General features: G+C 41.8%; 1 protein-coding gene across 1 annotated transcript; it reads left to right on the top strand.

The window, feature by feature from the left end:
- The first annotated feature begins 3958 nt into the window (after positions 1 to 3958).
- Positions 3959 to 8833, top strand: jub (LIM domain-containing protein jub). The gene is made up of 6 exons (XM_065235592.1): positions 3959 to 5935; positions 6002 to 6464; positions 6536 to 6676; positions 7839 to 8008; positions 8155 to 8383; positions 8438 to 8833. Exons 1-6 carry the CDS (start codon positions 4898 to 4900, stop codon positions 8680 to 8682), a joined length of 2286 nt encoding a protein of 761 aa, XP_065091664.1. The 5' UTR covers positions 3959 to 4897; the 3' UTR covers positions 8683 to 8833.
- Positions 8834 to 13967: the final 5134 nt, after the last annotated feature.

Genomic DNA, 13967 nt, shown 5'->3' with positions numbered 1-13967 from the left:
GGACACGGAATGCAAAAGAAATTACTTTTCCTCAGCATTTCTTGAAGCCTGGTACGCAGCTGAAAAGTAATGACGTTTTTACGTGCTACGGGATAGGACACGGGATAGGACACGGAATAGATCAGTGCACGGTCCCTAACCTCACTTTTTGCTCCCTATCATTTTGCTTCTGAGTAAAAGAGATAGCAACGAATGGGAGCCAAAACAAACCACCCAAAACTGTCAAAACTTACGGGGGAGAGAAGAGTGCGGCAAATCTTCGTGAACTGATCAATGCTAAAGAAATTTCTTTTAATTAGCATTTCTTGACCCAGTACGCAGTTCAAAAGAAATCGGTAAAGGAAAGATCGATTACATTAGTATCGTGATCGATATGAAAGTGGCGCATTCTGAATGCAATTTCATTTTCCTTGCGGAATAATGGTCTGACCAATTATTCCGTTAGGTAATTTTAACGTTTGTTGTAAAAATGATGTTTTGGATGCATTTTAACAACATAAAAATTGATAATTGTTGATTTTAAAATTAGACGACACCTACCTATGATCTCAAAATTTAGCAAAAGACACCTCCCTATAGCTGTCAAATTTACTTTTGGGAATATTCCTCAAAAATTACTCTTCCGTTTTCTTTTCAGCTGCGTACCAGGCTTGACCCAGTACGCAGTTCAAAAGAAATCGGTAAAGGAAAGATCGATTACATTAGTATCGTGATCGACATGAAGGTGGCGCATTCTGAATGCAATTTCACTTTCCTTGCGGAATAATGGTCTGATCAATTATTCCGTTAGGTAATGTTGGCGTTTATTGCAAAACTGATGTTTTGGATGCATTTAAACAACATAAACACTAATAAGTGTTGATTTTACAATTTGACGACATCTCCCTATAATCTCAAAATTTAGCAGACTATAGCTGTCAAATTTTCTTTTGGGAAAAATCCTCAAAAATTACTTTTCCGTTTTCTTTTTAGCTGCGTACCAGGCTTCAAGCGGGAACGGTGACAAAGGCGGAAGTTCCATAGAGGTAACTCAAAAACTAGAAGGTCCCGAAATAACGTGCTCAACTTTTTGGCTCAGCTCTGGTACTCTCTTCGGTCCCAAGCTAATCGATTCACCCCTCGAAACATAGGAAAAACCAATAACCCCTCATTTTATCTGTCAAACATTCATACCGAATCAAAACAAACATTGCGTAGTACTAGAATTTTAACTAGAATGGGGTACGTTAATCGTTTGCTTGGGACCAATAGGCTAGTCAAGTAGTGAGCCAATTTAAAATCGTTAGTTTCGTATTGATTGTTGATAGTTCTTTCGCTGGCCATTTCGCAGGATCAGAAGTTTTTTTTTGAGGCCGATAAGAGGCTGTTCATAAACTACGTAGACATTTTTTTTTATTATTGACCCCCCTCCCCCTGCGTAGACAATTGTCCATACCAAATTTTTATAATTTGTATGGGCCGTGCATAATTGTCAACCCCCCCCCCCCCATTAAACTGTCTACGTAGTTCATGAACAGCCCCTAAGAGAAAGAGCTGGACATTCACACGCTGCGCTACTTCCGGGAAAAAATCGCAGCAAGTAGGTATGTAATTGTCTTCCCAGCACGGATAACTTGAGTGTGTCAAGTTGATCGGTAACGACCATTTCGTGTCCTGTGCACATGGGACTCATCGTTTCCTATCGGTTTGGAGTTCTGCACATAGTATTGTTTTGTGGGTCAGAACGGCGAATAATGGGGAGGCGAATTTCATAAGTGCTATCGCGTCAATTCTGAATACGGATGTGATCATATGACGGCGATAATACAAATAAAAGCACACAATTGGTTTGAATCATCTTAGTGTCTGCAACCAAAACCTGATTATATTTTTTTAATGAACTCTGCCTTAAATCTGTTAATTATTATTAGTATAATAATATTAAGTTTGAAAGAAATATTGAAATAATCGAAGAATTCACGCGTAACATCAGGAAATTAATGCAAATGCAAACACATCTTACATTGAATCTGTTAATTCAGGCACAAGCTAATATCATCGTCTGTCGAACTGTGCTGCGTGTTCAAACGGCCTTAAATTCAAACATTTTTTAATCGGGAGGAAATTTGCTCGAGGATTTGCTTGAATTTAAGGAAATGTAAAATTTGAAGACTTGTCGTCACAACTAAGTGATTCCCATTTCATTTGTACGGCAATCACGGTCCTCATTATGAGTATCACTTCCTTTTCACTGTATATTGTCGCTAGAGTTGTAAACCGATATAGCCCACTCGTGACAATCGATTTTATTCTAGTTCTGCATTAAAACGCATTATTCAACGAATACAGTGCACTAGATACGACATTATGTTGAACGTACAAAACAAGAGTGAAATCGATTGTCGCGAGTGGATTATTTCAGTTTCCAACTCTAGCATGGTGCTTCAAGAAATTTAGTAGAAGTATTCGCAGAATTGGTCATGTTTGTAGTCTAGTAAAACATTAATCATATATTATTTCGGGTATAAGAAGATTTTTTGAATAAATTGATTCATTCGAGTATGTGTTAAGGGTTTTCTTCAATTTTTTTAAGTAGTTCAAGAATAAGGATTTGGGTACGTTTTTAATTACATTTGTGTAACTTTAATTACATTAATTACAGAAAATACATTTTTAATTACATTAATTACGTAATCAAATTGAAGTACGTGTTTTAATTGCAGTAATTACACTGGCACTGCTTTGATTACGCGAAATTAAATTTAATAACATGAAATACCTAATTTTCATTTTTAATTACTTAATTACATAGTTGAACCAACAATCAATACGAAACTAACGATATTAAATTGGCTCACCACTTTAGTAGCCTATTGGTCCCAAGCAAACGATTAACGTACCCTATTCTAGTTGAAATTCTATTACTACACTATGTTTGTTTTGATTCGCTGTGAAAGTTTGACAGATAACATCAGGGGTGTGTGGATTCATGCAGAACATGCAGGGGTGAGTGACATAGCTTGGGACCGTTGTTCTGGTACTGAGTGAGCCAAAAATAATAATGATTTTCTTCGGGACCCAGTGGTCTTAGAGTTACCTCTATGGTTGAACACCTTGTACTTTAAATCCAACGCAGTCAAAAAGGCAATTACGTGCCCCTCGAGAATTTGTACAACAGGCAATCTATTTTCTTGTATTTTGACAGTCGACTGCGTCGCCCCCAATGAAATAAATTTTGCACAGTCGTGTCCGCGAGAGAAGAACACGTCACAAACAAAAAGAAGCCAGTAGTCTCATAGAGGTAACTCTAAGACAAGTAGGTCCCGAAGAAACGTGCTCAACTTTTTGGCTCACCTCTGGTACTATCTTCGGTCCCAAGCTTGTCGATTCACCCCTCAAAACATAGGTAAAACCAATAACCCCTCATTTTATCTGTCAAACTTTCATAGCTAATCAAAACAAACATTGCGTAGTACTAGAATTTCGACTAGAATAGGGTACGTTAATCGTTTGCTTGGGACCAATAGGCTACTAAAGTGGTGAGCCAATTTAAAATCGTTATACCACAGACAGACATACAAATTAGTACCGTTGTACTCCTTTAATCAAGTACCTCAAAACGTACAATTTGTGGTACTAGCTTAAAGCAGTACAACGGTAGTACAACAGTGAACTTTGTATGTCTGTACAAGGTATTAGTTTCGTATTGATTGTTGGTAGTCTCCTCTGCCTCCTAGGTTCACATCATCACCACGCATTTAGCAAGTTAACCTATATACGTTCTTCACTCACCTACACATACACATGCAGTTCCTTTTCTTCTAAACCTTCCCAACCACTGACCTTTGGCGCCGTTCTGTCACGGTATCTGTCATTCGAAATTCCAGAAGCACTTCCAGCACTTCTCACGTCTGTCGGTTTGTCTATCTGTATGCGCTGTATGCGTGTGGGTGCAGGCCCACAGCTCTATATGTACCTCCCGTCGTGTTGATCCGAAAATTGAAAACGAGTCCAGAGTAGATTTCTCCACCCTTAGCGGAAAAACTTCCCATTTCCCGTGCAAATTTTCACACAAAATCCAACCCAAACCGGGAGCAGAGGATTACCGCAGCCCGTTGGATTCCTGGAAGAGTGCGGGAATTTCGCCACGGATCGATTGAGGTGATATTTTCCGCGATTTTAAATCCGCATTAGATCCCCGTTCCTGTGAGCTCAACAAAGACTGATTCATTCATATTGCGAAGAAGCGAACCGAAAGTGCCAGAACGGGACGGATGCATACGGGGGAGTCTAAGCGGCCATAGGAGCGGGAGTAGGAAGGACGATAGAAAACGGAGATCCGAAAGAGGTGTCTTCTCCGGTAATAAGGCGTAAGGCAACTCTGTAACTTACATGGTGTATGTAGGTATACACATCGCGGAGGCAAAAAGGTCTGTTAGTACTGCAGTGTAAGGAAAGAAACGGACGAGTGAGAGAGGTCAAGGGAAAACAAAATTGCCCTCTTCTTCCGCTCTCGCCGTACTTACCTCGTCCGATGGGTGTTGTTTCATCGTCGATGTGAATGGTCACATATTATTGGGAAGGTGCTTTTCGGAAGTGTGCCAGTGTGTGTTGGTGCGAAATCAGTGAAAGCATCCTCATTAAAGGAATTATTTTCGAGATTCCAGCAGTACTGTTAAAAGTCTTTTTCGGTCTACGAGAATGTTGTAAATTTAACCATGACTAGCTGAGTGAGTTGCGAGATTTACGGGAAGAAAGCTGTAGCATGCAGTAGATAGTGAGTAGCTATCTGCTGCAGTTGAAGGCCTTTGTGATAGTCGATTTATCAGTATTCTAAAAAACAACAAAAGACATAATCAGAAAGAAGGAACCAGAGAGAGGCTATACTAGTATCGATTTTCCCAGCACACCAGGAATCATGTCCAATCACATCCATTCGCAAGCAGCTTCCGATGCAGCGTTGATAGCACGAATGCATCAGATGAGACTGGATGCCGATGGCTCCGGATCAGGCCAACCAAGGATGGTACCTCCCCCACAGTCGATGATGCTGGACGGTATGTCCAGAGGCGGTCAACAACATCTTACGCAAATGCAGATGGAGAGCCACTATGTCCCCGTGTCGACTGCAATCGGGCCCAGTAATGTTGTGATAATGAACGATCCCCGTATGTATCAAGGGCAGATGATGGCTGCGACAGCTGGTCGAATGCCTGGAGACATTGCGCATGTGGGATACTATCGAGTTAGCAATAGCCCCACCCATTCGCTCGGAGGTTCATCCCATCATTCCGGTGGCGGCAGTCCACGGGCCAGTGGACAACTGCAACAACCACCACAGTACTATGATCCTCGCTACCAAGCCGTATACGAGAATATAGACTACTACCCCCCTGCTCAACCACAACAGATAGACACTCTGATGTACGAGAGAAAATTTGAATCGAACAATGTCAAAGCTCAACCACAGGTCCCGGTCGGATCTGGGATGGCACATCTAGCGTCCAATGGAAGTGCTTGTCGCTATGCTCACACTCCTCAACCGCCAGAAATGCATGAACAACTTCCCATCTACGAGAACCTCCAAACGGCAACCGGTCAACAGGCACAACCTCAAGCAACCAAGGCTTCCGCACAAATCTACTACCATCGGAATGACACCAGCAGTCCACAGGTTCCTCACCATCCACAGTATCATGCAGCAGAGCTACCCATCTACGAATCGACTGTCGTTAATCCCAGTGCGAACTCCAGGTACGTTTCCGCAGGACAAGGACCACCCACCGGAACGTACCACCACTCACCGAGCAACAGTAATATTTCACTCAAAATGCCCCAACAACCACAGCCCGTTCACTTGCCCAATGTCAAATATCAAGCCACTGGTGTTCCGGTCGCTGCAGCTATTCCCAACGACTACCAAACTTCACCGAACCACGCCACAGCGCCCTCACTGGTAAGTGCCACACCTCGTAACACTTTCTCACTTCCTCATCATTCACGTAAACCCAATCTCCCACAGCCACCAAAATCAGCCGATGCCATCAAGTACCAACAGGGCAAAGCTAACTCCCCATCACGTAGCAGCTCTATATCGGGTTCCAGCTCGCTGAGCAAATCCTTCATCGAAGACATCAACGGTTCCGACTACGTCTGCATGACCGGCGGAAGCAAATACCAACACCAACAGCAGTATTCCACTTCCGGTCAAGCCCAGCAGCAGCAGCACTACTCCGTTAAGCCACCTACGACGACAGTATCCGGATCAATGGCTATCACACCACCCGGCACGAGTGCCGAGCGACAGCAAACCGGTAGACCTTCCCCCGGTCCTCCTCCGACAACCACGGCGGCACAAGGCAATAGCAAACCCAACAGTGCACAAAGTTCCTTCTCCGGACTACCGACGACGACGCAAAGTCGAGCCCCATCAGCGGTGTCACCGACACCGTCGCAGCTCAGCACCGGAAGCGGCTCTGGGAAACGTGAGTATCCTCCATGGCTCCAGTTGCGTCGAATTCGAAACGATTCTTCAATTGGCAAATCTTAATTCAAGGTCTGACAAAGAACCTACTGCCGTACAACGTAACACCACCGCGACCTACCGGACCGACCGAAGCGGAGCGGAAAATCGAGGAGCTTACTCGGCAGTTGGAGGAGGAGATGGAGAAGAACGAAGAGCAGGGAGAGTATTTCGGTGAGTACTGGGATTGAGTTCCATTAACATCAGAAAGAACGTGAACGATTACATAGTTGGAGATACTTAACGTCAACAGACTTAAAGTGAACATATATCAGGAAATGAAAGTGTGAAAATTGTATATTAGATAGTAGAAAGTGAGCAAAGGACAGTTTTGAGGAAGGTGCGAATCGGATCGAGGATTCCTTTTACCACCACACGTTGGTGAGGGGCGGTGATAGAAGCCTACCATCAATCATGCTGTCATTGGTCGAAAGGTAGAGCAGCAGAACCTCCCCTATCCATGTCTCCGTGAGATCGTTAAGTTGACGATGACGGGACGGGAGCACAGACAGTTTTTTTTTTTCTTGATTTGTTTTCCGTGCTGAGCACCAATGCTACCGACGCCAGGGAGGCAGTTCCCACACCTGGACCCTACCTATCGACCCATCAACTCATGAACCGGGGTCCAACGGCTTTACCAACAATCAATACGAAACTAACGATTTTAAATTGGCTCACTACTTGACTAGCCTATTGGTCCCAAGCAAACGATTAGCGTGCCCCATTCTAGTCGAAATTCTACTACTACACAATGTTTGTTTTGATTCGCTATGAATGTTTGACAGATAAAATGAGGGGTTAGTGGATTTTTCTATGTTTCGAGGGGTGAATCGATTAGCTTGGGACCGAAGAAAGTACCAGCAACAATCAATACGAAACTAACTATTTTAAATTGGCTCACTACTTGACTAGCCTATTGGTCCCAAGCAAACGATTAACGTACCCCATTCTAACCAAAAGTCTAGTACTACACAATGTTTGTTTTGATTCGCTATGAAAGTTTGACAGATAAAATGAGGGGTTAGTGGATTTTCCTATGTTTCAAGGGGTGCATCGATTAGCTTAGGACCGAAGATAGTACCAGAGCTGAGCCAAAAAGTTGAGCACGTTTCGTCGGGACCTTCTGGTCTTAGAGTTAGCTCAATATTCATATTATGCGTTCTTATGATTTTGAACTAAACTACCGTACCAATCAATCATAATTGGTTCATATCGAAATCATTGATATATTTGCCGTTTCTGCTCGATAAGACGGAAATGGGCGCTTATGCCGAAGTAGTTCTCTACCCTTATGATTTTCACAATTTGAAAACACATTCCCTTCGCCCATTTCCAGGCATCTGCCACACCTGCAAGGAGAAGGTAACCGGAGCAGGAGCGGCCTGTCAAGCCATGGGTAACCTGTATCACACCAACTGTTTCATCTGCTGTTCATGCGGACGCGCACTACGGGGAAAGGCCTTCTACAACGTGCATGGCCGAGTCTACTGCGAGGAGGACTACATGGTAATTCGGCACTGCCGTTCCCTATACTGCCCACAAAAACATAACAGTCACATCTTTGCTTGATTTCCTATTCTGTTGGGACTATCATGCGTTTATGGGAAGTATATCGGGCAACCTTCTAACCTACCCTTAATCTCCAAATCCAGTACTCCGGGTTCCAACAGACGGCGGAAAAGTGTGCAATCTGCGGGCATCTCATCATGGAAATGATCCTGCAGGCGATGGGAAAATCCTACCACCCGGGCTGTTTCCGGTGCTGCGTTTGCAACGAATGCCTCGACGGGGTACCGTTCACAGTGGACGTGGATAACAAGATCTACTGCGTCAACGATTATCACAGCATGTTTGCGCCAAAATGTGCCAGCTGTGGAAAAGGTACGTTTGCAATAATCTTCTGTATGGGTTTGATTATTTCTGGTTTTCCCTCAGGAATCACCCCGGTGGAAGGAACCGAGGAAACGGTTCGGGTAGTCGCCATGGACAAAGACTTCCACGTCGATTGCTACATCTGCGAGGAGTGCGGAATGCAGCTGACCGACGAACCGGACAAGCGATGCTATCCATACGAGGGCAGACTGATGTGTCGTTCGTGTCACATACAGAAAATTTCCCTGCAGGACATGCACGGCCGGATCGTGGAACCAGTTTGCGCCACGTATCAGTACATGGCATAAATAGCTAATTATCTAAACAAGCTAAGCTAACCGTAGTGGACAAACTATAGCATTTTAACCGCTGGCTGGAAACTTATCGAAAAACCGATGCGCAACAAATATTATCCCATTTACTGAAGGATGTGAGAATTGCATTTAAAATTTTAGGAAATTGAACTTGAAGAAGCTTAAGTGTGGTGAAAATTACTACGCACACTGCCAAACCGCTCTGTATGATAGATTATCGGTTACAGCAGAAAAGCTGCTCTTCAAAAGACATTCTAGTTTGTCTTCCAAACTCACTGAAAACTGAAAGTCAATATCCCTGTTCAAAGCTTCCCCGTTGATTTAACACCACTCTTACTACTCGTCGTCGTTATCATCAAAACTTTTAAGACGGAAATCTTTAAATAACTGTGAACTCTAGTGTGTGTGTGAAGTCATATTTCCATCACGTATTCAAACGCAAGGTAGTATTGTGCTTAAAACTTATTGATCCTCAAAACGCGCGTATTTATGCAAAGACAATTACCTACTATTGGAGCATGACAAATCGAAACATTCCATTCTTGTTGCTGTCAACCGATGACAAAAAAAACGCAAGCTACATTACAAATTAGGGGGCATACTTTTATTGGCAGCTTAATCCATTGTTGTAGATCATGCAAACGAATACAAATTATATGGTACATGACTATTATTATATTATCGATTATTATTATTATTATTATTATATGCTTTTTGCTAGGGCGTACTTTTTTTCAATTGTAGTTATTGAAATAAAAATAAAATTATTGGTAAAAATAGTTGACTATTGTTGTGCAGATCCCTTCTTTTACCGTCCAACACCAAGCAGGCGTAAGCAGGTTTTAAAAAGGGGGGGGGGGGCACAATTTCGAATGCCCAGTAGTATGTTTTGAAAACATTATTTTCTAATCCCAGAATCTTAAAATGCATTTCTTCCCTAAGCTTGGTGCATCGCATTCGTGGTCCGAAACGGCAATTTAGCATGAAAACAATATTTACTCCGTTTCTATTGATTTTATGGGGTAAGTATCTTCGTAGAAGTTGTTTAGATTAAATGGGCCTACTAAGATGGTTCTCATTTACGATACTTTAGTTCAAAAGCTACCGAACGAAGTCAATAAGAACGCGTGATATAAATGTTTGCACCCAATATTCTCATTTTCATTTTCATTTTCATTTTATGATGTACAAGGGGGTCAGGGGCCATGTCACCGATGTGAATATTCACACCATCCATAATACACCAGGGAAGGGGAGAGGAGTGAGCAACACAGCATCTTTACCCATGGGGGTTAAAAAAGTTCTGCGAGGTACACTTATGGTGAACCAGCGGCTCAGGGATTGTAGAAAGGAAAAGGGTTGGGTAGGTTTAAAATGCAGAATTAGATGCCGTCACGATTGAATGCGCATGTTTAAACAACGTTGATCCAGGTACCTATCATATAAATTTGCATATAATCTAGTTATGATCATTGTCAATAATACTTACATTTCGATAAAGATTACCCTGCCTACTTTACCTGTTATGTGATATTTATCATCACAGAGTCCAACCTTGAATCGCAGACCAGGTCCACTAACAAAACACTCGTTCCGAGAAGGGGCTTATGGTCTTCTTCTTCTTCTTCAGGTTCGCTCACCACCCGGAATGAAAACGAAAAAGAGATACAACCAGGATTAGTTTTTTAAAGTAATAGTTTCATCTGAATACCCAACTAACCATATCTCAGTGACATTGTCCCACTCTGAACCCACACCTAAAGCTATTTTGTGATTATATGGTTACATTGGTACTCACATGAAATGTTGTGCAAGTACCACAAGTTCAACAACGACCAACTATGGACAACTCAATGTTAATACCGTTTACTCTTTGAATCAGCTTACACCAACATGATAATCTACTAAAAAAATATAAGAATGTATAGAAATAACGTTCAAAAATACAGTTTTAACTGATGGTACTTTATAAACATCAAACTGTCCAATATTGGACCCTGCCAACACCTGCCAACAACGTTATCCTAACGTAAACTTAATATTATCGCACATATGCCCGTCCACGCCCGAAACCCATCCACCACACATCAAATAAAAATGTTTCTGTATGGCAAACACGTCCAGACGTAAACGAGAATATGGGTGTATATCTTCACTGTAGCAACTACGGGTAATCATCGAAAATACTTGCATTTTACTCAGGCACTTTTGAGCAAACTGCAATCCCTCTCTCATACTCGAAATGTGCCACGACCAAATTGGCACAACGACGCCCTATACGCTCTCTGACCAAAGCGCAGGGTAAATGTTTGCACCCAATATTCTCAAAAACAAATTAACAAACGCTCCGACCGAATCAATCGTTATTTTCATCCGATAGGCCGAAGTGAATTCTTTGGCGTTTCAATGCGTTAGGCCCAATTTAGAATCCGTAGGCCAAGTTTGGCGTCAATAAGCAGTGTTAGACTTTTAAAAATATCTCAACAATTTGTTTATCTCTAGAAAATCGTACGGAAAGCTACATAAATTTGGAAGCCATCAGTAATAATAACATTCCATTTGGTGCTAAACTACGCTAGATTAAGAAAGACTAAGTACGGGTAGTGCTTAATAGGCCGAAAATGGGGTAGTTAACTCTAGTTACATTCTGAAGCAAAATAGTAGGATAAATTATTTCAGGCAACTTTGCTGAGAATTCCATTTGCCTAGCTCTTCATATGTCTACCTAGCTATTTTGTTGCTTAAAATTAGGTTGCCCCTAAAAATATCAGTATTGATATGTTCTTTGACTATATGTTTAGTATTACTTCTGCGTGAAGTCAACGATTTACATAGTTGAAGATGCTATTTCGAATAACAGACTGAAGTGGTATCTTTTTTATCTTCAACTATGTAAATCGTTGACTTCACGCAGAATTAATACTAAACATATAGTCAAAGTACATAACTCTGGATGGGAGCATACCATCAATCAGGTAGGTACAGTCGACGATGACAGGAGCACATATCGTGGTAGGGGTAAACAATAGCTGCAATTTCCAAACCTACGACTGGATGCCTTCCTTCGAATAACAACTGAAGTGCGGTAAAAATCGGTAGAACTGTTTCAAACACATCGTTGGTACTTGAGCGGTCGGCGATCATCTCTTTTTGCGGGGGACACACCCCCCACACTCCACTCCACACCCACACAGTGGTGGCGGGGGGGACACCCCTCACCATCCATCTCCAAAGGGGAAGTTTGGTGAAGAGAGAGATGATAAAACCGATTTGTACCTTCCTTAAAAGTTGTCCTAGCTCGCTATCTACTTTCTATATGCACACTAGACTGATGCAAAATTTGACTTTTTCGCTCCACAGTGCTTAGTGCAGTGGTTTCAAATCGGGTCCTGATTAGCCTCTCAAAGTTACAACTCATTTGGTTAGAAACAGACTTCGCACAAGCCATTTGAAGTTTACATGTAAATTACTATGGAAAATCTCAACTTTTTGTTCATTGCCTTTTAGTCTTTTCCATATTGAGCTGCGAAACAGTTCAATAGCCATTCTTATAGAAAACCGTTTCTATGGAAAACGAGGCAGGAAAAAATATTAATTATTTAAGAGATTGGTAAACTTATGACATGATCAAGCAGCTGCTCTGTAGGCAACACTGTATTTTGCAGAGTGGCATAGTAGCCATGATTTTCGTGTCCTATTCAACACCCCAGAAACACCAATGTTGCCTGCTGAGCAGTTGATTGAGCATGATCATAAGGCATCATCGCATTGAACCATTGATAACTTTCGATCCCTGCATTTAATCAAAAAATGGTCTTGAGCAAAGTTGTAGCTGGGAAATTTTCCTACAAGTACAGTTGAAAGTTTTTGAAGCAGACCGATATGGTGAATTATTAGATAGCCATGAACAAAAATCTTGGTTTTACCATAATAATTCCCATACAAACTTCAAATGGTTTGTGCCATCTCAGTTTCTCACCAAATGGGTTCAAATTTTGAGAGGTTAGTCAGAATCCGATTTGGAATCGTTTAAGTATTGTGGAGCGAAAATTTCAAATTTTGCATCACTCTAATGCACACAAACTATCAATTCTATACTTTCATCTCCTCAGCCGGCGCCGCACGCTATGTCTGAGGGCACTTTTTTTGCAACTTTCATGTACCTCAGTTTTTTCATCACAGGAAGTTAGAATGGATCTTAACAATCAAATCAGTGATGGTTTGAAAATATTTCATCTTGGGTTTTTTTAGCAAAAGTATTTTGAAGTATACTTAGTGGTTTATCAAGGCGTGTATGGACTATAGACGATACTAAACTGTTACGGATCGAAACAAATACAGCTGAATATGATTGTTGGAGATTAAAGTAGTAAAAATACTTCGTTTCAGTGGTACAGTAAGATTTCCTCTTCGGTAATAGATTTTTGCAGGTAGGTCACTCAGGACTTTTATCATCCTATGCACACAAAACACCAACATTTCACACACCCGCCTCTTCCCGCGGGTCATCCTCAATCCGATTTATCCTTGCGATTTCAAACCAAAACATTCAAGGCGTCAAAATACCGGGTTACCGGTACAATCGGCACACCTGCGGCACACTGACAAAAATGATGACCCAAGATTGCTGTGACCTACCCCTTGCATGATTTACACATTTTTATGAATTTGTTTTTCTTTTATTTTGTGCTTTTTTCTTATAAATATCCACACATTCGCACAATTCGACAGTCAACATGGTTTGAACAACAAGACAACATCTTTTACTGGATATTTGTGAACCTCAATTTTCATAAACTGATCAATTTGTTTATTCAGGTTAACGGCAATGTAACATGCGTGAGCCGCACTCAGGATATTTTGTAGGTGGCGAACTCTCATTTTTACGCCCTTCCACACTGGGGGGAGGTGACTGTCAAATACGAACAATCATCGCCTACCTCGCATAACTGGTTCCAAACGACAACAAAGTCATAAGCAACGATGGATTGTTGATATTTGGAACCAAATTCTCATATGGCAAATCCATGAGCAGGTGAGGCCCAGTAAATTTGTCGTCTCTTTCGTTCTCCGGCTGATTAAATGGATGAAGTTAGTTTGACGTCACACTCCTTCAACCGTTTAAACAGCGGGAGAACGAAAGAGATAACAAATTCACTGAGCCTTACATATTTACATCTCTTTGATGGACTTTCAGTAGGCCGATTTGACAGCACATCCCACCCCTGCTGCCACCTTGCTCATGCCGTTGATCGCATTTCATAAAGGAAGTGTAAAAG

This window comes from Ochlerotatus camptorhynchus, unplaced genomic scaffold (genome assembly GCF_037179485.1).
Source record: "Ochlerotatus camptorhynchus isolate MF236.1 unplaced genomic scaffold, CSIRO-AGI_Acam_v1.1 ptg000498l, whole genome shotgun sequence".
NCBI lineage: Eukaryota > Metazoa > Arthropoda > Insecta > Diptera > Culicidae > Ochlerotatus > Ochlerotatus camptorhynchus.
The sequence above is the reverse complement of the archived record's forward strand: the minus strand, read 5'-3'. Positions and strand labels throughout refer to the sequence as shown.

Coding starts and splice junctions, on each gene's coding strand:
- jub (XM_065235592.1), top strand. CDS start 4,898: ATGTCCAATCACATCCATTCGCAAGCAGCTTCCGATGCAGCGTTGATA. Junction 6,677..7,838: donor AGAGCAGGGAGAGTATTTCG/GTGAGTACTGGG, acceptor GCCCATTTCCAG/GCATCTGCCACACCTGCAAG. Junction 8,009..8,154: donor ACTGCGAGGAGGACTACATG/GTAATTCGGCAC, acceptor CTCCAAATCCAG/TACTCCGGGTTCCAACAGAC.